General features: G+C 45.1%; 1 protein-coding gene across 1 annotated transcript in view; it reads left to right on the top strand.

Annotated features, from left to right (window-relative positions):
• The first annotated feature begins 3,865 nt into the window (after positions 1-3,865).
• Positions 3,866-21,201, top strand: part of LOC149434992 (calmodulin-binding transcription activator 1-like) — a 223,207-nt gene continuing 205,871 nt past the window's right edge. Inside the window, exons 1-3 of the mRNA XM_089663123.1 lie at positions 3,866-3,966; positions 11,516-11,576; positions 11,809-11,962. Coding sequence (XP_089519249.1) covers positions 3,866-3,966; positions 11,516-11,576; positions 11,809-11,962 — 316 coding nt within the window. The remainder of the gene's footprint in view (positions 3,967-11,515; positions 11,577-11,808; positions 11,963-21,201) is intronic.

The following is a 21,201-nucleotide window of genomic DNA, read 5'->3' as shown; positions in this document are numbered from 1 at the left end:
GTGAAGGGGACCTTTGGTACGATAGGGAAACCTCTGATGTGATGGGGGCCTTTGGAGTGATGAGAGTCCTCTGATGTAAAGAGAGGACCTCAATGTGAAGGAAACCTTTGGCACGATGGGGAAACCTCTGATGTGATGGGGGCCTTTGGAGTGATGGGAGTCCTTTGATGTGAAGAGAGGACCTCAATGTGAAGGAGACCTTTGGTACGATGGGAAAACCTCTGATGTGATGGGGGCCTTTGGAGTGATGGGAGTCCTCTGATGTAAAGAGAGGACCTCAATGTGAAGGGGACCTTTGGTACGATGGGGAAACTTCTGATGTGATGGGGGCCTTTGGAGTGATGAGAGTCCTCTGATGTAAAGAGAGGACCTCAATGTGAAGGAGACCTTTGGCACGATGGGGAAACCTCTGATGTGATGGGGGCCTTTGGAGTGATGAGAGTCCTCTGATGTAAAGAGAGGATCTCAATGTGAAGGAGACTTTTGGCATGATGGGGAAACCTCTGATGTGATGGGGTCCTTTGGAGTGATGAGAATCCTCTGATGTAAAGAGAGGACCTCAATGTGGAGGAGACCTTTGTTACAATGGGGAAACCTCTGATGTGATGGGGGCCTTTGGAGTGATGAGAGTCCTCTGATGTAAAGAGAGGACCTCAATGTGAAGGAGACCTTTGGTACAATGGGGAAACCTCTGATGTGATGGAGGCCTTTGGAGTGATGAGAGTCCTCTGATGTAAAGAGAGGACCTCAATGTGAAGGAGACCTTTGGTACGATGGGGAAACCTCTGATGTGATGGGGGCCTTTGGAGTGATGAGAGTCCTCTGATGTAAAGAGAGGACCTCAATGTAAAGGAGACCTTTTAGTACGATGGGGAAACCTCTGATGTGATGGGATTCTTTTGCATGATAGGGGGCCCTCTGATGTGATGGGGGCTCTGATGTGATGGTGAGAACTCTGATATGATGGAGGGACCTCTGATTTTATTTTATTTTTTTGATTCTGCTTGTGTGCATCGTCCCAGGCTTAGGTTTCCCAGTGATAAGTAACATTTAGATATTAGAATGGGATGCCTCAGGATTTTGCATGCTGTTAAGGGGTGCCGTAACTAAAAAAAAAGTTGAGAAACTCTGCTAATAACATACATTCCAAAGCCAATGGGTGGGCCAGATTTTATAATGCTGGCCGCCAATGGCCAAACCTAGGACCTAGGCCAAAGTAACAGAAGTTAGCAGGAGCCAGTAAACGATTGAACCTTGCATCCATCCATAGCACAGATATCCCAGATCGGGTGGGCTGACACTTTAAGATCGCCAACATTTTTAAAAGTTGTTGAGCAATGCAGACCGTCCACGTGGGCTCGACATTTATATATTTATTTCGTGCCATAAATCCGCCATTGTTTAATTCGCCGGTTCAGCCGCTGGGAGATAACAGCGCTCTTAAAAGTTTCCAATCTACTTGCCATTTATACGGAGAGCGCTGGAACCTTCGAGGGGAGAAGCAGCGCCGTGACTGTGTGCTGCCTTAGGAAATAACAATGAATCAAAATGCCTTAACTGATTATGGAACACATTTCTTGTGGTAATGTACCATCCAGGGCCTCAAATAGCAGCCATTTGCAGAAATGTCGTTTTCTCGGATTGACGGGTAATAGTGGAAGCGCTTTTCTTTGGTTCTGTAACACAAATAATGGTTAATGGCATTTTATAGAGGGTTCCTGTCTTAAGTCTTTAAGCGTGCTTCTTCCCTGCTTAGCCAGTGATGCGGTTTGACTTCAGATATATAAAAGGGGATATATAAAGGGGGAACCTATCAGCTGGTTGGTTTTACTGTCTAAGAGGGAAGAAGAGCAACCAAAACCGACTTTCTAACCAGTTGGGACATTCATTGGTGGATGGCTGGTGGTGTCATTGGCATGAGGCCATTTTTTGTTTATTTCAGGTACTTATATAGTGCCATCAGTTTACGCAGCACTTATATATTGTACATTCCCATCAGTCCCTAACCAACAAGGGGCGTACAATCTAAGGTCCCTAACCCTCAAGGGGCGTACAATCTAAGGTCCCTAACCCTCCAGGGGGCGTACAATCTAAGGGCCCTAACCCTCAAGGGGAGTACAATCTAAGGTCCCTAACACTCAAGGGTCGTACAATCTAAGGTCCCTAACCCTTAAGGGGCATACAATCTAAGGTCCCTAACCCTCAAGGGGCGTACAATCTAAGGTCCCTAACCCTCAAGGGGCGTACAATCTAAGGTCCCTAACCCTTAAGGGGCGTACAATCTAAGGTCCCTAACCCTTAAGGGGCGTACAATCTAAGGTCCCTAACATTCCAGGGACGTACAATCTAAGGTCCCTAACCCTCAAGGGGCGTACAATCTAAGGTCCCTAACCCTCAAGGGGCGTACAATCTAAGGTCCCTAACCCTTAAGGGGCGTACAATCTAAGGTCCCTAACCCTTAAGGGGCGTACAATCTAAGGTCCCTAACATTCCAGGGACGTACAATCTAAGGTCCCTAACCCTCAAGGGGCGTACAATCTAAGGTCCCTAACCCTCAAGGGGCGTACAATCTAAGGGCCCTAACCCTCAAGGGGAGTACAATCTAAGGGCCCTAACCCTCAAGGGGAGTACAATCTAAGGGCCCTAACCCTCAAGGGGAGTACAATCTGAGGTCCCTAACCCTCAAGGGCGTACAATCTAAGGTCCCTAACCCTCAAGGGGAGTACAATCTAAGGGCCCTAACCCTCAAGGGGAGTACAATCTAAGGTCCCTAACACTCAAGGGACGTACAATTTAAGGTCCCTAACCCTCAAGGGGCGTACAATCTAAGGTCCCTAACCCTTAAGGGGCATACAATCTAAGGTCCCTAACCCTCAAGGGGCATACAATCTAAGGTCCCTAACCCTCAAGGGGCGTACAATCTAAGGTCCCTAACCCTCAAGGGGCGTACAATCTAAGGTCCCTAACCCTTAAGGGGCGTACAATCTAAGGTCCCTAACATTCCAGGGACGTACAATCTAAGGTCCCTAACCCTCAAGGGGCGTACAATCTAAGGTCCCTAACCCTCAAGGGGCGTACAATCTAAGGTCCCTAACCCTCAAGGGGCGTACAATCTAAGGGCCCTAACCCTCAAGGGGAGTACAATCTAAGGGCCCTAACCCTCAAGGGGAGTACAATCTAAGGTCCCTAACCCTCAAGGGCGTACAATCTAAGGTCCCTAACCCTCAAGGGATGTACAATCTAAGGTCCCTAACCCTCAAGGGATGTACAATCTAAGGTCCCTAACCCTCAAGGGGCATACAGTCTAAGGTCCCTAACCCTCAAGGGGCATACAGTCTAAGGTCCCTAACCCTCAAGGGGCGTACAGTCTAAGGTCCCTAACCCTCAAGGGGCGTACAATCTAAGGTCCCTAACCCTCAAGGGCGTACAATCTAAGGTCCCTAACCCTCAAGGGGCGTACAATCTAAGATCCCTAACCCTCAAAGGGCGTACAATTTAAGGTCCCTAACCCTCAAGGGGAGTACAATTTAAGGTCCCTAACCCTCAAGGGGCATACAATCTAAGGTCCCTAACCCTCAAGGGGCGTACAATCTAACTCACATTCATACATATACATACTAGGGGCAATTTAGACAGGAGCTAATTCACCTACCAGTATGTCTTTGGAGTACCTGGAGGAACCCGCACAGGCACAGGGAGAACATGCAAAATCCATGCAGGTGGTGCCATGGTTGGGATTCAACCCAATGACCCTCATACTGCCAGGCGGAAGGGCTAACCATTTAGCCACTGTGCTGCCCACACTTCCATCTTCTTGTCTAGCAGGCAATTTTTACATTTTTGGTACACATAATTTTTTCTAGAAATGACCTTGAAGTGGTTGCAAACCTCAGACATAAATTATGAACAAAGTATGGAGGAACTCAACCACGTGGAAGAAGATAAAATGGAGAGGTTCAGAGAAAGGTGGGAAACAATGGGATGAGTTTAAGAGATCAAATAAATATGTTGAAATGGGAGAAATAGAGAGAAAGAGGAGACGAGAGGACTGGTATAGGTAAAAGAAGAAAGTAAGAGAGGAAGAAGGAGAAGGGAATCCTGAGGACACTCAGGAATGTGGAGGGGAGCTAAGGGAAAAGAAATGTGGGTGGGGGGGAGAGATGGGGGGAGGTGGGTTCTTTAGGGGAATCTTTAACCACTTCAAGTCCGGACACTTTCCCCCCTTCCAGTCCGGACACTTTCCCCCCTTCCAGTCCGGACACTTTCCCCCCTTCCAGCCTGGACACTTTCCCCCCTTCCAGCCTGGACACTTTCCCCCCTTCCAGCCTGGACACTTTCCCCCCCTTCCAGTCCAGACACTTTCCCCCCTTCCAGTCCGGACACTTTCCCCCCTTCCATTCCAGACACTTTTCCCCCTTCCAGCCTGGACACTTTTCCCCCTTCCAGCCTGGACACTTTCCCCCCCTTCCATTCCAGACACTTTCCCCCCTTCCAGTCCAGACACTTTTCCCCCTTCCAGTCCGGACACTTTCCCCCCCTTCCAGTCCAGACACTTTCCCCCCCTTCCAGTCCAGACACTTTCCCCCCCTTCCAGTCCAGACACTTTCCCCCCCTTCCAGTCCAGACACTTTCCCCCCTTCCAGTCCGGACACTTTCCCCCCTTCCAGTCCGGACACTTTTCCCCCTTCCAGTCCGGACACTTTTCCCCCTTCCAGTCCGGACACTTTCACCCCCCTTCCAGTCCGGACACTTTCACCCCCTTCCAGTCCAGGCCAATTTTCAGCTTTCAGCGCTATCACATTTTGAATGACAATTGCGCGGTCATGCAACACTGTACCCATTTGAATTTTTTAGCATTTGTTTGAGACAGATAAAGTTTTATTTTGGTGGTATTTATTCACCGCTGGGATTTTTTTTTTTTCTGCTATATAAATGAAAATGTCCAAACATTTTGAAAAAAGTGTTTTTCTTATAAAAATTTAGCAAATAAATAATCTTTCTTCATAAATTTATTCAGTTATCTTTTTAGTAAAAAAAAATAACCCAAATTAGTTTATAACCAAAAATTATAATTAAAAAAAAAAGTTTTACATTTTTATTTTTTATCTTATTATTTATGTGTTTTTTTTTTTACATACTCTCACCCTAGCAGTTCAGTGTCACCATGGTGACACTGTACTACTTGTGGGGGGTTATGAAGATTTTTTTATTTTTATTTTACACTGGTTGCTTTTACACCCATAAAGGCTGTAAAAGCAATCAATTCTCCTTTTCTCTGGCTGCATTCTTGCAGCCATTGAGAAATACTGTGAGTTGTGATTGGTCACAGCTTGTCACATGGTACAAGGCTGTTGTGAATGGCCCTGTACCATGTGATCTCTGTGATCACAGATTTCACATGTAGTAAGCAATGATGTCAGAAGTGACATCTTGCTTTCTACTCTTCATGTGATCACTGATTGGCCAAAAAAAAAGTGGTACTCAGAAATGTCCATAGATGTGGCTTTAAAAGCTTTTACACATTTAGATTTAGGCTTGAATAATGGCCATATAATTATTGTTCTCACTTCAACATTTGCAGCGATACCTCACATGTGTGGTGCAATTTATAACACATGCACGTGCGTGCCTTCGCTGTGCGTTTGCATTAGGGTATCTACGGGTCTGACAGCGGTATTTTTATTTATTTATTTTTATTATATTATATTTTTTATTTTATTATAATTTTTCATTTTTTTAAATATCATTTTATTTTATTATAATTTTTCATTTTTTAAAAATATTTTTTTCATTTTTTTATAATTTTTTTTCTTTATTTAACATTATTGCTAACAAGCCCCCCTACGTGATAACAGTGGGCAGGTGACAGTTTCTCTCTCTATGAGGACAACACCCCTCTATATAATGGAGATAAGGCGAGAAGAAGATGTTTGTAGTCCAAATCTGGAGAGCAGCCTAGGGTGACAACACTGTTCCTTCATAAATACAGTACAATGAGCGTTGTCACCCCAGGACAGGAAATGTGTTACCGGCAGGACCAACAGTTGGATGTAAAGGGGGGGGGGGAAGCCTAAAATAGGCTTTAAAGGCGGGGAACCAACATGACAGTCCCTATTTAGAAAGAGGTAATCAGCAGCAGGTTTCCTTTAAAATATGCAGATCTTATTATACTGTCCTGCCCCGCCCCCACCTCATACCTTGCTAAAAAAAAAAATGTTTTATTTATTACGATCGACTGATTCATATATTGATCTGTCATATAATATTTCAAAAAGCAGCATGCTGTCACACTGAATAATTTGCCGTTGCTTCAGAAACCGTGAGCTCCGTTTGTTATTAAACACCACCCCCCCCTCCGCCATCGCCGTGGCAACCAACAAGTATAAACGATTATTGTGCCAGCCTATTAAACGGATTTAATTCAGCGACAGTAAACATTCGCGGTGGTGTTTTCGTTAATGAAGCCCGTGTCAGTGGGAAATAATTATGGTGGATCACTATTTTCGTTAAAAAGTGGGTGCGGAGGAATTAAGATAAGTGGGTAGTCAGGGGTTAACGCAAAGTAATAATTATCTATAATTTTAGCTAAGAATTTGGCGAGAAGTCATTTGGAAAATGATGAGGTGGTGTTTTCTAATGCATGCTCTGGATCTTGGATCTCTGCCGCACAGTGCTGTGTGAGTGGGTGCAAGTCATCGAGAACCAATCAAAGAATCTAGTGTCTCATTTTATATATATAATTATATATATACAGTATATATATATATATATATATATATTATTATTTTGAAGAATATTATATATATATATATATACACATTTACATACATCGAGAACCAATCAAAGAATCTAGTATATCATTTTATATATATACAGTTGCAAGAAAAAGTAAGTGAACCCCTTGGGATTACATGGAGTTTTGCATGAATTGGGCATAAAATGTGCTCTGAACGTCATCTAAGTCACAACAATAGAAGAACACAGTCTGCTGAACATAATACTACACAAACATTAGATGTTGCCATGGTTTAATTGCACATAACATGTAAACATTCACAGTGCAGGGAGGAAAAAGTATGTGAACCTTTGGACTTAATAACTGGTTGACCCTCCTTTGGCAGCAATAACCTCAACCAAACGTTTCCTGTAGTTGCAGATCAGACCTGCACAACGATCTGGAGTCATTTTGGACCACTCCTCTTCACAAAACTGTTTCAGTGTAGCAATATTCTTGGGATGTCTGGTGTGAATCGCTCTCTTAAGGTCATGCCACAGCATTTCAATCGGGTTGAGGTCAGGACTCTGACTGGGCCACTCCAGAAGGCGTATTCTGTGCTGTTGCAGCCATTGTTTTGTTGAATTACTTGTATGCTTTGGGTCATTGTCCTGTTGCATCACCCATCCTCTGCAGAGCTTCAGTTGGCGGACAGATGGTCGTACGTTTTCCTGCAAAATGTCTTGATAAACTGTGGAATTCATTTTCCCATCAATGACAACAATCCGTCCAGGCCCTGAGGCAGCAAAGCAGCCCCAAACCATGATGCTCCCTCCGCCATGTTTTACAGTGGGGATGAGGTTTTGATGTTGGTGTGCTGTGCCTTTTATTCTCCACACATAGTGTTGTGTGTTCTTCCCAAACAACTCAATCTTGGTTTCATCTGTCCACAGTATATTTTGCCAGTAGTGCTGTGGAACATCCAGGTGCTCTTTTGCAAACTTCAAACGTGCTGCAATATTCTTTTTGGGCAGCAATGGCTTCCTCCATGGTGTCCTCCCATGTACTCCATTCTTGTTTAATGTTTTCCTTATTGTAGATGTGTCAACAAAAATGTTAGCATGTGCCAGAGATTTCTGTAGGTCTTTAGCTGACACTCTGGGATTCTTCTTTACCTCATGCAGCATTCTGCGCTGTGCTCTTGCAGTCATTTTTACAGGACAACCACGCCTAGGGAGAGTAGCAACAGTGCTAAACTTTCTCCATTTGTAGACAGTCTGTCTTACCGTGGACACATGAACATCAAGGCTTTTGGAGATACTTTTGTAACCCTTTCCAGCTTCATGCAAGTCAACAATTCTTGATCGTAGATCTTCTGAGAGTTCTTTTCTGCGAGGCATGGTTCACATCAGACAGTGCTTCTTGAAACCAGTAAACCCAAAACAGGTGTGTGTTTTTTAAGGGCAGGACAGCTGTCAGCAACACATCCAATATCATCACACTGATTGGAGTCAAGGTTGGCTCAGTCCTGGCTCCAATTAGCTCTGGGAGAAGTCATTAAGCTAGGGCCTCACATACTTTTTCCTCCCTGCACTGTGAATGTTTACATGTTATGTGCAATTAAACCATGGCAACATCTAATGTTTGTGTAGTATTATGTTCAGCAGACTGTGTTCTTCTATTGTTGTGACTTAGATGACGTTCAGAGCACATTTTATGCCCAATTCATGCAAAACTCCACGTAATCCCAAGGGGTTCACATACTTTTTCTTGCAACTGTATATATATATATTTGTATCCACACACATATTTTGTTGTTTAATATACATATATTTATTTATTGTTAATAATAATTTCTCATGTGTTCTGACTGTTTTTCGCTAGTTTTGCATTTGGCTCGGGTCAGTGTGACTACTGGTAGCATGAGGCCATACCTGGACCCTACAGTGGTTGCACAGGCAGTCCAACTCCTCCAGGATGGCACATCAATACATGCCATTGCCAGAAGGTTCGCTGTGTCTCCCAGCACAGTCTCAAGAGCATGGAGGAGATTCCAGGAGACAAATAGTTACTCTAGGAGAGCTGGACAGGGCCATAGAAGGTCCTTAACCCATCAGCAGGACTGGTATCTGCTTCTTTGTGCAAGGAGGAACAGGATGAGCACTGCCAGAGCCCTACAAACGGACCTCCAGCAGTCCACTGGTGTGAATGTCTCTGACCAAACAGTCCGAAACAGACTAAATGAGGGTGGCCTGAGGGCCCGATGTCTTCTAGTGGGCCCTGTGCTCACTGCCTGGCACCATGGAGCTGCATTGGCATTTGCCATTGAACTCCAGAATTGGCAGGTCCACCACTGGCGCCCTGTGCTTTTCATAGATGAGAGCAGGTTCACCCTGAGCACATGTGACAGACATGAAAGGGTCTGGAGAAGCCGTGGAGAACGTTCTGTTGCCTGTAACATGGTTCAGCATGACCGTTTTGGTGGTGGGTCAGTGATGGTCTGGGGAGGCATATCCATGGAGGGACGCACAGACCTCTACAGGCTAGACAGTGGCACCCAGACTGGCATTAGGTATGGGGATGAAATCCTTGGACCCATTGTCAGACCCTACACTGGTGCAGTTTGTCCTGGGTTCCTCCTGGTGCAGTGGGTCCTGGGTTCCTCCTGGTGCAGTGGGTCCTGGGTTCCTCCTAGTGCAGTGGGTCCTGGGTTCCTCCTAGTGCAGTGGGTACTGGGTTCCTCCTGGTGCAGTGGGTCCTGGGTTCCTCCTGGTGCAGTGGATTCTGGGTTCCTCCTGGTGCAGTGGGTCCTGGGTTCCTCCTGGTCCTCAGCCTCATGTGGGGAGAGTATGCAGGCAGTTCCTGGAGGATGAAGGAATTGATACCATTGAATGGCCCCCACGCTCTCCTGACCTAAATCCAATAGAACACCACTGGGATGTCATGTTTCGGTCCATCCGACACCGCCAGGTTGCACCTCAGACTGTCCAGGAGCTCAGTGATGCCCTGGTCCGGATCTGGGAGGAAATTCCCCAGAACACCATCTGTCATCTCATTAGGAGCCTCCCCCGACATTGTCAGGCATGCATACAAGCACGTGGGGGCCACACAAACTACTGAGGACCATTCTGAGTTGCTGCAATGAAATTTCAGCAAAATAAACTCATCTGCTGCATCATTTCTTCACTTTGACTTTTGGTTGGTTAGAACTTTCCTTTATTCAATCCAATATAAAAAAAAAAAAGTTTCAGATAAACTTTAAAGGATATCTAAAAAAGAGAGCTAATTCAGCTACCAGATCCAAGGATTTGTAAGCTGCGATATATTATATTTTTGTTCTTGGGTTTAAATGCACTATAAGCAAGCACCAACAAATAAATAAATAAAGCCCATCTCCAGGTAACTATTATTGAAGCAGTTACAGCAACAGATTCTTTTTTTAACTTCTGGAAATCCATATTATTATTAATATTATTAATTAGGATTTGTATACCACCAAGAGTTTGCACAGGGTTTTACAACCTTAAGGGAGGCAGTACAGTTACAAGAGGGTTAAGGGGGCCCTGAACATAGCAGCTTACAATCTAATAGGGAGGGGCAAGTGGTTCAAAAGGATATAACTGTAGGGGGTCGAGCTGATGGAAGATTTAAAGTTCAGTTGTTAGTACGAGACGTGATAGGCTTCCCTGAAGAGATGGGTTTTCAAGGATCGCCTAAAGGCAGCCAGAGTAGGAGATAGCCGGACAGATAGAGAGCTCCAGAGGATGGGAGAGGCTCAGCAGAAATCCTAAAGGCGAGCATGGGAGGAGGAGACTAGAGATCTTGAGAGCAGGGTCAGGACAAGGGGTGGGCTTGAGAAGCGGCTGCCCTGGGCGCAATGGTTTACTGTAGGGATGGGGACTTCTTTCTTCTATTACAAGAAGTAGAAGAAAGTTAAACTTTAAAATTTAACTTTCAGTTTCCCATCCTTGTCTCTTGTGCCAAGACGATGGATCTGCTCCACCAAGAGACTAACTTCATGGTCTACATTCATTATTATTCAGGAGTAGTGGCAGGGGCCAGGGGCATATTTCCCACAAGGCAAGCAAGGCACTTGCCTAGGGCAGCATTTTTCAGGGGGGCAGCTCCTCTACCCAGAAGAAGGGATGAAAGAAGGGACACACGCACCATGGATCCAGGTGGGATCTGAGACAGGCTGTGGGCTGCTTGATGGTGTATGTAGAGCCTGGCTCTCGTACCTGGAGATGTCCAGAGCTGTGAAGATGAGTGTCTCTGTATCACCGGGTAAGGGGGGTGGTGGAAGGCTTTCCAGGGTGGGAGGCAGGGGTGTTGTTAGTCAATGTCAGGCTCTCTCCACAGAAGGAGGAAGGGGGGGTTGTGTTGGTCAGTGTCTGAGGGGACAGACGATTTTTGTGTTGCCTAGGGCAGCACAAAACCTAAATACACCACTGGCAGGGGCATCGCTACACCTGTCATCCCAGGGCTGGGAGCGACAAAGACAGGAGGAGAGACTCAGGAGGCGATACAGGCTGTGTTCTCTCTTCCCAGCCTACTTCCTGTATTCCTTGTATTCAGAAGCTGTTTGGCAGTCCATGGGCACTGGATCACCTTTTTCCAGCACTGCTTGAGAGCATGATGTCCTAGAAGGAGCAGAGAGGACGGTTTGGGTGATATTTGGAGACATGAATTGTGATGGAGTTGTACTAGATGAATAAAAGCTGACTGTTGTACCCCATGCAGTATCAACTGTTTTGTCCCAACCTTTGTAACCACCGTTTGTGGTCTGACAACTATGTAAAGGCTCCTTCTACCCAATAAGAACGACTTCTTGGTCATCGTGAAGTTGTGTCTGGAATTTGTGGCAAGTCTTCTCTTCAGATACGGTTCTATGGTGCAGTTCCGTTTTTTCTTCTGATGAATGGTTGTGATGAGATTAATGAGTGCTGGATTTTTGTACGATTTTGGAGAAAGATCTAAAAGCGAGAACCCTTCAAAGTTTTCAAAGTGAATATACTGTAGTAGATTAATATTGGGGGGGGGGGTCACTTTCATGGATGTCCTTGAAATAATGTTACATTGTGTTTCCTTTCTAGAATCCTGACATCGTATTGGTGCATTACTTGAACGTCCCGGCCATAGAGGACTGCGGAAAGCCATGCGGACCCATTCTCTGTTCCATCAACACAGACAAGAAAGAGTGGGCGAAGTGGACCAAGGAGGAGCTGATAGGCCAGCTGAAACCCATGTGTGAGTAATCGATTTTTGCAAAGCTACCGACATACAATATCATCCGTTTTAAATTATGAAGTCTGATAACACATAGGTTCTGGAGGTCCAAAATAACTCCTCAAAGAGTCAGCTGTACCCACCCTTAGTGACTATAGCCTTGTCCTCATTTACGTCATCTCTACCCTAAACCTGACCATATCTGATTGGCTCTTTGGGTTTCTACCCTTTGTGCTGTAATATTCCCTTATAGCTGCAACATTCCCATGAAAATTGGGAGGGTGCTTTCCTTCTATGAAGAAGAACAGTGGTGCCTTGTGGTTGCCCTTCGCCAGTGGTTGTCAACATATGAGCTAAAGGGGTCCTCAAATGCAACCCCTGACATCACTAAGGGCCACAAATAATCTTCAATATATATAATGCTTGAGAGGACTGTCGGAAACTGCAGACCTAATAGAGGAAATGAGGGTCAGAGAGTGTGGACAGGATACATTGTTGGCTGGGGATATGCTGCAGAAGACAATACGAAGCTGAGATCTTGTTACATGAGGCTATTGAAGATCAATGCTATTACCCTAATCAATGTTCCCACCACAGACTGAGGTCCAAGGGCTGCATATCAAATACCAAAGGGCTACATGCTGCTCTCGGGCTGCAGGTTGGACACCAGGGCCCTATGTCATGGCTAATAGTGTGCTGCCCACTGGGACTTTCCACAATACAATGTGTAATATGAAGCTCCTGGCATGTAAATGGAAAGACACTTGGTCATTGTGTTACTTTATGCTGAGTCCACATACACTCACCGGCCACTTTATTAGGTACACCTGTTCTATTGCTTGGTAACAAAAATTGTTAATCATCCAATCACATGGCACCAACTCAACGCATTTAGGCATCTTGACGCGGTGAAGACGACTTGCTGAAGTTCAAATTGAGCATCAAAATGGGGAAGAAAGGGGATTTAAGTTACTTTGAACATGGCGTGGTTGTTGGTGCCACATGGGCTGGTATGATTATTTCAAAAACTGGTTTTGGGCCCATGGTATGGATGTTAGCTTGCAAAATCGTAGCTGAACCATGGAAAGTAGCTGACACCAACCTTGGATAGGATAATATATTACAAAAATGTTGGATGGGGGGGAAGAAGCCTAAAAACAGCAGGGGCACCTAGTGCCCTTTCAGACCTTTGCAATGCATTCATGTCAAAATGTGGCGTAAACAACATGAAAGCATGGATCCATCCTGCCTTGTATCAATGGTTCAGGCTGGTGGTGGTTTAATGGTGCAAGGGATATTTTCTTGACACTAGGTGGACCTAACAAAGTGGTCGGTAAGTGTATTATCATAATGGTGGTAAAACCGAATTTTGGAGATACTCTGACTCAAAAGTCTGTAGGACGTTCACATGAAATTTCCAATTCAAAAATTCAATTTCCAATTCAAAAATTGCTATTTATTGCCTGTACAGCAGCACCAAAATGGTGTAGTATGAAGACCAACCTAATGTATCCAATTCAGTTCTATCCAATCAGCCAGGGCCTTCTACTGCATAGGGGTTAGTAGATCTAAAGGAGATTGTACAGTCAGATGTTGTGTCACGTGTGTTGAGCTGAACATACACCTCAATAGTGGTAAATAACTTTTCTCTTTAGTTTTGGATAGAGTGGGAAAGGAAATGAACTCCTGTTGGGTTTTAACTGCCAGTGGAGGCCCTGTTGGAGAGATTCCTTCATTTCCTTAATAGAAAGGTTGTCCCCCGGGACAGGCAGTTAAAGGTCATCCCCCAGGACAGGAAGTTAAAGGTTGTTCCCCAGGACAGGAAGTTAAAGGTTGTCCCCCAGGACAGGAAGTTAAAGGTCGTCCCCAGGACAGAAAGTTAAAGGTCATCCCCCAGGACAGGATATTAAAGGTTGTTCCCCATGACAGGAAGTTAAAGGTCGTCCCTCAGGACAGGAAGTTAAAGGTTGTCCCCCAGGACAGGAAGTTAAAGATTGTCCTCCAGGATTGGAAGTTAAAGGTTGCACCCCAGGACAAGAAGTTAAAGGTCATCCCCAGGACCGGAAGTTAAAGATCATCCCCCAGGACAGGAAGTTAAAGACTGTCCCCCCGGACAGGAAGTTAAAGATTGTCCCCCCGGACAGGAAGTTAAAGATTGTCCCCCAGGACAGGAAGTTAAAGGTTGTCCCCCAGTACAGGAAGTTAAAGGTTGTCCCCCAGTACAGGAAGTTAAAGGTTGTCCCCAGGACAGGAAGTGAGGGGAAATCTCTCAAACAGCGGCTCAGACAGAAAAAAAAAAGATTTTTGTAAGTTATATCCCACTACAAGAAACATGAAAATTATACCTTACGGTGGGGCTGCACCTGCACTACTGTGGTTAACACCTTGGCGCTAGCCGTACACATATAGGTGGGTGGTCTTTAACACCGAGGGTCCGCATTCATGCATGTACCTAAAGGTAACCGGAGCTGTATCGAGAGCAAACGCCATGTATGCTGCCGGCACGGTTACTGCCGGCTAATGGAAAGCTCCCAATCTCTATTTGCAATCAGGAACTTTCCGATCATGTGACTGCCAATCATGGCCTCCTGGAATCTAAACCCCTTAAAGGACCAGGAGGCGCCGGCGCCCTGGGGCTAATTTCTGGATTTGGTCTAAGGGACTTGATAAAGAAGATTTACTTATCTAATCTCATTCTCCTTTATGCTGCTACACCAATGCCCACAGCACTGCTCTACCAGTCTAAGGTCCTTACATCAAGACCAGTGCAGGGTCTATAGCACTGCATTGGACATGATGACACCAAAGCTCATGTCTACCTCCAGATCCTGGGAAAGTGCCATCTGCTGGGGAGAGGAGAATCACTGGGGAGTGGAGGAAGTAAAAGCCTTTTGCTCCTCCCTAGAATAAACGAGCAAATAATCCATGCAAAGCAGGCACAGCCCCACTGCAAGGGATCGATCACTTTCAAGTTTCCTGGAGTTGGGCTTTGAGAAGAAGAATGCTAGAACCATCAACTTTTTATTGTTGTTTGCTTCCCTGTTGCGGAATTCCCCTCACTTCCTGTTTGGAAAACATTGCCCCCAAAACAGGAAGCTAGAGGAAATTTTTGACCGGTCATACATGGATCAAAATTCGGCAGGGATTGGCCAAGTTTCGATCCTAGTAAGGGCAGGCTGGTGCATAAAAGCCGATCTACTAATCGACTTCTGTACAACCAGTCTGTTGGAATATTGCCGCATGATCAGCACTGCTGTCTATAGCCGGCAGCACTGATTAGGGTATGCTGACGGTGGGGGAGGTCTCCTCACTGTCAGAATACAAAGGCTCAGCAGGAGGATTCTCCCATCCACCCCAAACTGTGAATGAAGAAATCAAGTCATTTTTTAAAAAATGATTCATGTATGGGCTGATTTTCTAACAGAGCCCCAGATAGCAGATAAACCTGACGGGTTCATATCTTTCCCTAATTCTATTCAAAACTAAACAATAAAGTTTAAGATGCTTTGAAAACATTTGGACCTGTATGTGCCAACTCTATGTCATCATAGCTGAGCTGGTCTCAATCATCTTATTTGCTGTGATTGGTGCACACACATGTAAGGTCCAGGGGCGGACTGACCATTCAAACACTCGGGCACTGCCCGAGGGCCCAGGGTCAGTAGGGGGCCCCATGAAATGCCCCTGGTACCTTTTTATAGGCTTTTTTTGAGTGTGGGCAAGGACATAGGGGCCCCATGATCCCCTATTGCCTGGGGGCCCCATGAGTTGTCAGTCCGCCCCTGGTAAGGTCAGCTGCTTTTTGAAAGTCTGGTTTTTACCTTACTGCCTGTACCTTTAAAGTGAACTTTTAGGGCTCACCGTACCTGTGGCCGCAGGACCGTTGCCTGGAAGCATCTTAAATTCTATCCAAAGCACCCAAGGATTACCAATGACCCAAAATTTTGTGGTATACAATCAGAAATTACAGCCAGCTGCTGTGCTTTGATAAGTAAATTAGATACCTTTCTCAAGCCCCAAATGGCTTCTTCCAGGTACAGATTTTACTCTGGGGCTTATCCCTGCTCCCCACATGGATAATTAGCTTGAAAAATGTAGCTGCACACCATATATATCCAGTACTCTCGAAAAAATTGAATTGATCCAGTTGTTCATATCCCCCCTGATTCCTCCAACTCACCAAACATTTGGACTTCATCATAGATTAGGCCCACTTGTTGGATGAAATGTATCAGCGTGGAAGGATGCATTCCTCTCTAGTTTTTTCAAGGCGCTGGACACATGCAGGGTGCAGCTAAATTGTTTGTGAAATTTGAAAAAAAAAATCTGTTTCTGAAGAAAAGACTTAATATTCATCTGTCCTCCTGCCATGCTATCGATATTTGCCTTGTTGAGTTAAAGCTGGCCCAAGAACCCTTCAGCATACAATGCTTCCGGAAGTGCTGAATACTTGGTCTTCTCTCTGCACTCTGTGGTTCCATTCACCAGCCCTTATGTTAGTTTCTGCTGTGTACTGTAAGGACAGAGGTGCTAGCAGATGGAGCTGTGGTGTAAGGGCATGGATTGGTCTGGTGTAGTTTCCCTTTGTTGCCAAAAGATGGCACTAAAGACCACTTAAATTAGGTAGGGCAGGTGCTGTAGGAGCCACTAGAGGTCACAATATCTAAGATACCATTGATTAGGAGCATCACTGCCAACCCTTCCAGTGGCAGCAGTTGGTTACCTTGGGTAGAGGGCTACAGCATAAATAGTTTTGTTGGGGAGCCACCAAGGGTTCATCAGGGGAAGTGTCTGAGGACCAGGCTGTAGCAAGGTGTAGGCTGTAAGGGTCCATCTCTGAGAGCTCCCCATTGAAGGGAAGCAGAAGAAGAAAGGTGAAGTACTTCTGGGATTACTTTCATCTCCTGTCCAGGGATGCAGGACTCTGGGCAACCCCTATAAAGGTAGAGACTACTCCTCAACTCACACTCGCTCTCCATAATTATTAAGTGTCACCTGGGACAAGGACGACAAAGCATGTGTATATGGATTTTGATTGTTCAGTACAACATTGAAAAAGACCATCGAATTTTGGACTCTTCCTTCTCTTAACCTCTATTTAGTAGCATGCTTGAGTCAGTGTAGGGTGCTGTGAGACCCATTGCTGTGAGGCCTGTAGTGGGTATCGTATAGAAGTGCAACCGGAAAATACCGGTCATGCAAGGCCAGATGAAGGGGAAACCAATGGAAGCTTCCAGAGTCTCCAGGTACTCCAAGGAGCTCCACGTCCAAAGTATCTCAGGGTTCATTCATGGCCAGTCCTGTGTCCAAAGTATATCAGGGTGCTTTCGTGGCCAATCCTGTGCCCAAAGTATCTCAAGGGGCTTTCATGGCCAGTTCTGTGCCCAAAGTATCCCAAGGGACATTCATGGCCAATCCTTTGCCCAAAGTATTTCAGGGTCCTTTCATCGCCAATCCTTTGCCCAAAGTATTTCAGGGTCCTTTCATGGCCAATCCTGTGCCAAAGTATCTCAGGGAGATTTCATGGCCAATCCTTTGCCCAAAGTGTTTCAGGGTGCTTTCATAGCCAATCCTGTGCCCAAAGTATCTCAGGGGGCTTTCATGGCCAATCCTGTGCCCAAAATATCTCAGGGGGCTTTCATGGTCAATCCTGTGTCCAAAGTATCTCAGGGTGTTTCCATTCATGGCTAGGCATGAATGGATTAAGAATATATGGGTTGATCAAGCAGCCCAGCTTGTGGCACCCCACCATTGCCCAACAGAACCACTGAATGTGGGGAGAGCAGAAATTCAACATTAAATGACCAGAAATAGCAGATGTTTTCTGATGTCAGATTCTGCTGAAATCTTTAGCTCTTCAGAGTGAAGATCAACAGCATAGGCAGTGGGACCTAACCCTAGGGCCTGTTGTCTCCTAAAGCAAAGCACAAGCATTGGAAGCTTCTAGAGTCTTCAGGTACTGCGATGAACCCTGTGCCCAAAGTATCTCAGGGTGCTTCCATTTATGACCAGGCATGAATGGATTAAGAGTACACGGGGCAATCAAGCAAATCAGCTTGTAGCACCCCAACATTACCCAACAGAACCACAGAATACAGAAGGCGAAACACATAACACCAGGAATATCAGATGTTGAGGGTATCTCTTCAGAGCAAAGAACAACAGCATAGGCAGTGGGACAGATGAGTATTTAGACTTTTCTTCCTTTAACTCCACATAGACTCTTAGAAATAGAAATGTTTTCTGTTCCGAGTTCTTTTTTAGCTTCATTAGCTACAGGGAGACTATTTGCTTGCAAGAAAAAAAATCCCATAGACTGAGAGCGATTCCTTCAACTCAAATGGCCATATTGATGGTTTAATAACCACGTCCACTGGAATATTCAATGCGGCTGAAGTTGGGTACCTTGTCTAGTATAGGGAACGCTTCAGTGGCTTTCACTACACAAAGCCAACACAGTGAGCTGAATTTTAATGCTGACTGCAAAACAGCACGCAGAGAGTCACACAGCTTGTAGACAAACTACTTTGTAGAATAACGTAACAAAAAAAAAAAATCTGGAATAAATTAAATTGCCAGAAAACTTAATCATTAAGCTTTGAAAGCGGTAGAAAAATCCATAGCATTATTAAAATGGTAAACATATGCAGAAGGAGGAGTAGAGAGCGCAAAGGGTTGCTGGATTGTGTTAGAATTGGGAAAGTTCTGTGCAATACTGTCGTAAAGGTCCTATAAAGTCGTCTCAGCTTGAATGTTTTCTTGTGCCGGTATTTCTTTCCATAGGTATGTTAGTTTTTGGTGCAGATGGTTGCGGCTCACAATATGTATGCACACAATGGGTTAAGTTTAAGAAGGATTTGGGGCTACAAGCACACAGGTTTAGTGTGAGGGTACAGGGGGGTTAGTATTAGGCCTACCTGGACAGCTAGTGTTGGGGCTATAGGGAAGGTTGGCGTTACGATTACCGGGAGATTTAGTGTTAGGGTTAAATGGAGGGTTGATGTTGGGCTTACGGGGAGAGCTAGTGTTGGGGTTATAGGAGGGGTTAGTGTTGGGGTTACAGGAAGGGTTAATGTTAGGGCTACAGGGAGGGTTAGGGTGAGGATTATAGGTAGGGTTAATGTTAGGGTTACAGTAAGGGTTGGTGTTGGGGTTACAGGGAGGATTAATGTTATGGTTACAGGGAGGGTTAGTGTTAGAGTTACAGGGAGGGTTTGAGTTATACTTATTGGGAGAGTTAGTGTTAAGGTTACAAGAGAGAATTAGTGTTAGGGTTAAAGGGAGGGTTAGTGTAAGGTTTATTGGGAGGGTTAGTGTTGGGGTTACAGGGAGGGTTAGTGTTAGTGTTACATGGAGGGTTAGTGTTGGGGTTACACGGAGGGTTAGTGTTGGGGTTACAGGGAGGGTTAGTGTTGGGGTTACAGGAAGGGTTAATGTTAGGGTTACAGGAAGGGTTAATGTTGGGGTTACAGGGAAAGTTAGTGTTAGGGTTACAGGGAGGGTTAGTGTTAGGGTTACAGGGAGGGTTAGTGTTAGGGTTACATGGAAAGTTAGTGTTAGGGTTACAGGAAGGGTTAATGTTGGGGTTACAGGGAGGGTTAGTGTTGGGGTTACAGGGAGGGTTAGTGTTGGGGTTACAGGAAGGGTTAATGTTGGGGTTACAGGAAGGGTTAATGTTAGGGTTACAGGAAGGGTTAATGTTGGGGTTACAGGGAAAGTTAGTGTTAGGGTTACAGGGAGGGTTAGTGTTAGGGTTACAGGGAGGGTTAGTGTTAGGGTTACATGGAAAGTTAGTGTTAGGGTTACAGGGAGGGTTAGTGTTAGGGTTACATGGAAAGTTAGTGTTAGGGTTACAGGAAGGGTTAATGTTGGGGTTACAGGAGGGTTAGTGTTGGGGTTACAGGGAGGGTTAGTGTTGGGGTTACAGGGAGGGTTAGTGTTGGGGTTACAGGGAGGGTTAGTGTTGGGGTTACAGGAAGGGTTAATGTTGGGGTTACAGGGACGGTTAATGTTGGGGTTACAGGAGGGTTAGTGTTGGGTTTACAGGTAGGGTTAGTGTTGGGGTTACAGGGAGGGCTAGTGTCGAGATTGAGAATATATCTGAGGGACCTTTCATTTGTATTCATCAAGAGTGCCAACTATGCCTGTTCTTTCCAGCCCCAGCTTCCCCCCATTCATAGAAACTGTATTATATCTATAACTAGACTTTCATTCATAGATTCACTCGTGCATTCATAGGAGCCATAGTAAAGCCTCCATAAATGGTGGAAATCCATGAACACATATATACAGTATAGTGCATGTATAGTAGTTGTGCTCATACGTTTACATAAATGGAATTTGTGATATGGACTACTTTTTAAGAAAACATGATGGCCACTCAAGAACCTTCACTTTTTTTTTACTGAAGCCCCTGAAGGGTTGACTTTTGGCCTCATGTGTCAGATCCAAGTCCTAGTGCGTCCCATACACAGTTTTTGGGCTGATGAATATAAATTTTCTTCCAATATTTTCTGGTAATACGAGGCATTCATCTTGCTATCAATTTTGACTAAATTCCGGTTACCGCTGTAACCCCCCAAAACAGCAGAGATCACCTCCGTGCTTCACAGTTGGAATGCTGTGCATAGTCCAAGCTGACTCCCCTCCACATAACAGCTTCAATGGTGGCGACCATGAAGTTCAATTTTGGTCTCATCACTCCAAATGTTTTTTTTCCAGAAGCTTTGAGACGCCTTCGATTGGCGTTCTGCAAGTGGGCTGTTTTTTGGTGATGCAACAATACCATTTTACTGCCAAGGGGTATGCAAACTTATGAGCAGGAATATAATCTATATATAATATAAATAAAAACAGGTAGCTTTATTAAAGGGAATATACAGTATATGCTACATATATATATATATATATATATATATATATATATATATATATATAGCACAGTGGCTTAGTGGTTAGCACCTCTGCCTTGCAGTAAATAGGTCATGGGTTTAATTCCCACCCATGGCAGCTCCTGCATGGAGTTTGCATGTTCTCTCTGTGTTCGTGTGGGTTTCCTCTGGGTACTCCAGTTTCCTCCCACACTCCAAAGACATGCTGGTAGGTTAATTGGCTACTGTCTAAATTGTCCTAGTTTCATCCCTGGCCATGCATGGGTGGGGGTTGGGGAAAGACCTGGCAACCTACCCTGTAAGAGAATTCATGGGAAAAGTCACTTACAAGTGACAGTCCATGCAATCGCCAAGGGATAGATAGATAGA

The sequence above is a fragment of the Staurois parvus genome, unplaced genomic scaffold (assembly GCF_062004578.1).
Source record: "Staurois parvus isolate SC_StPar_1 unplaced genomic scaffold, SC_StPar_1.0 ptg001631l, whole genome shotgun sequence".
Taxonomy (NCBI): Eukaryota; Metazoa; Chordata; class Amphibia; order Anura; family Ranidae; genus Staurois; species Staurois parvus.
This window is presented reverse-complemented; position numbering and strand designations above follow the sequence as displayed.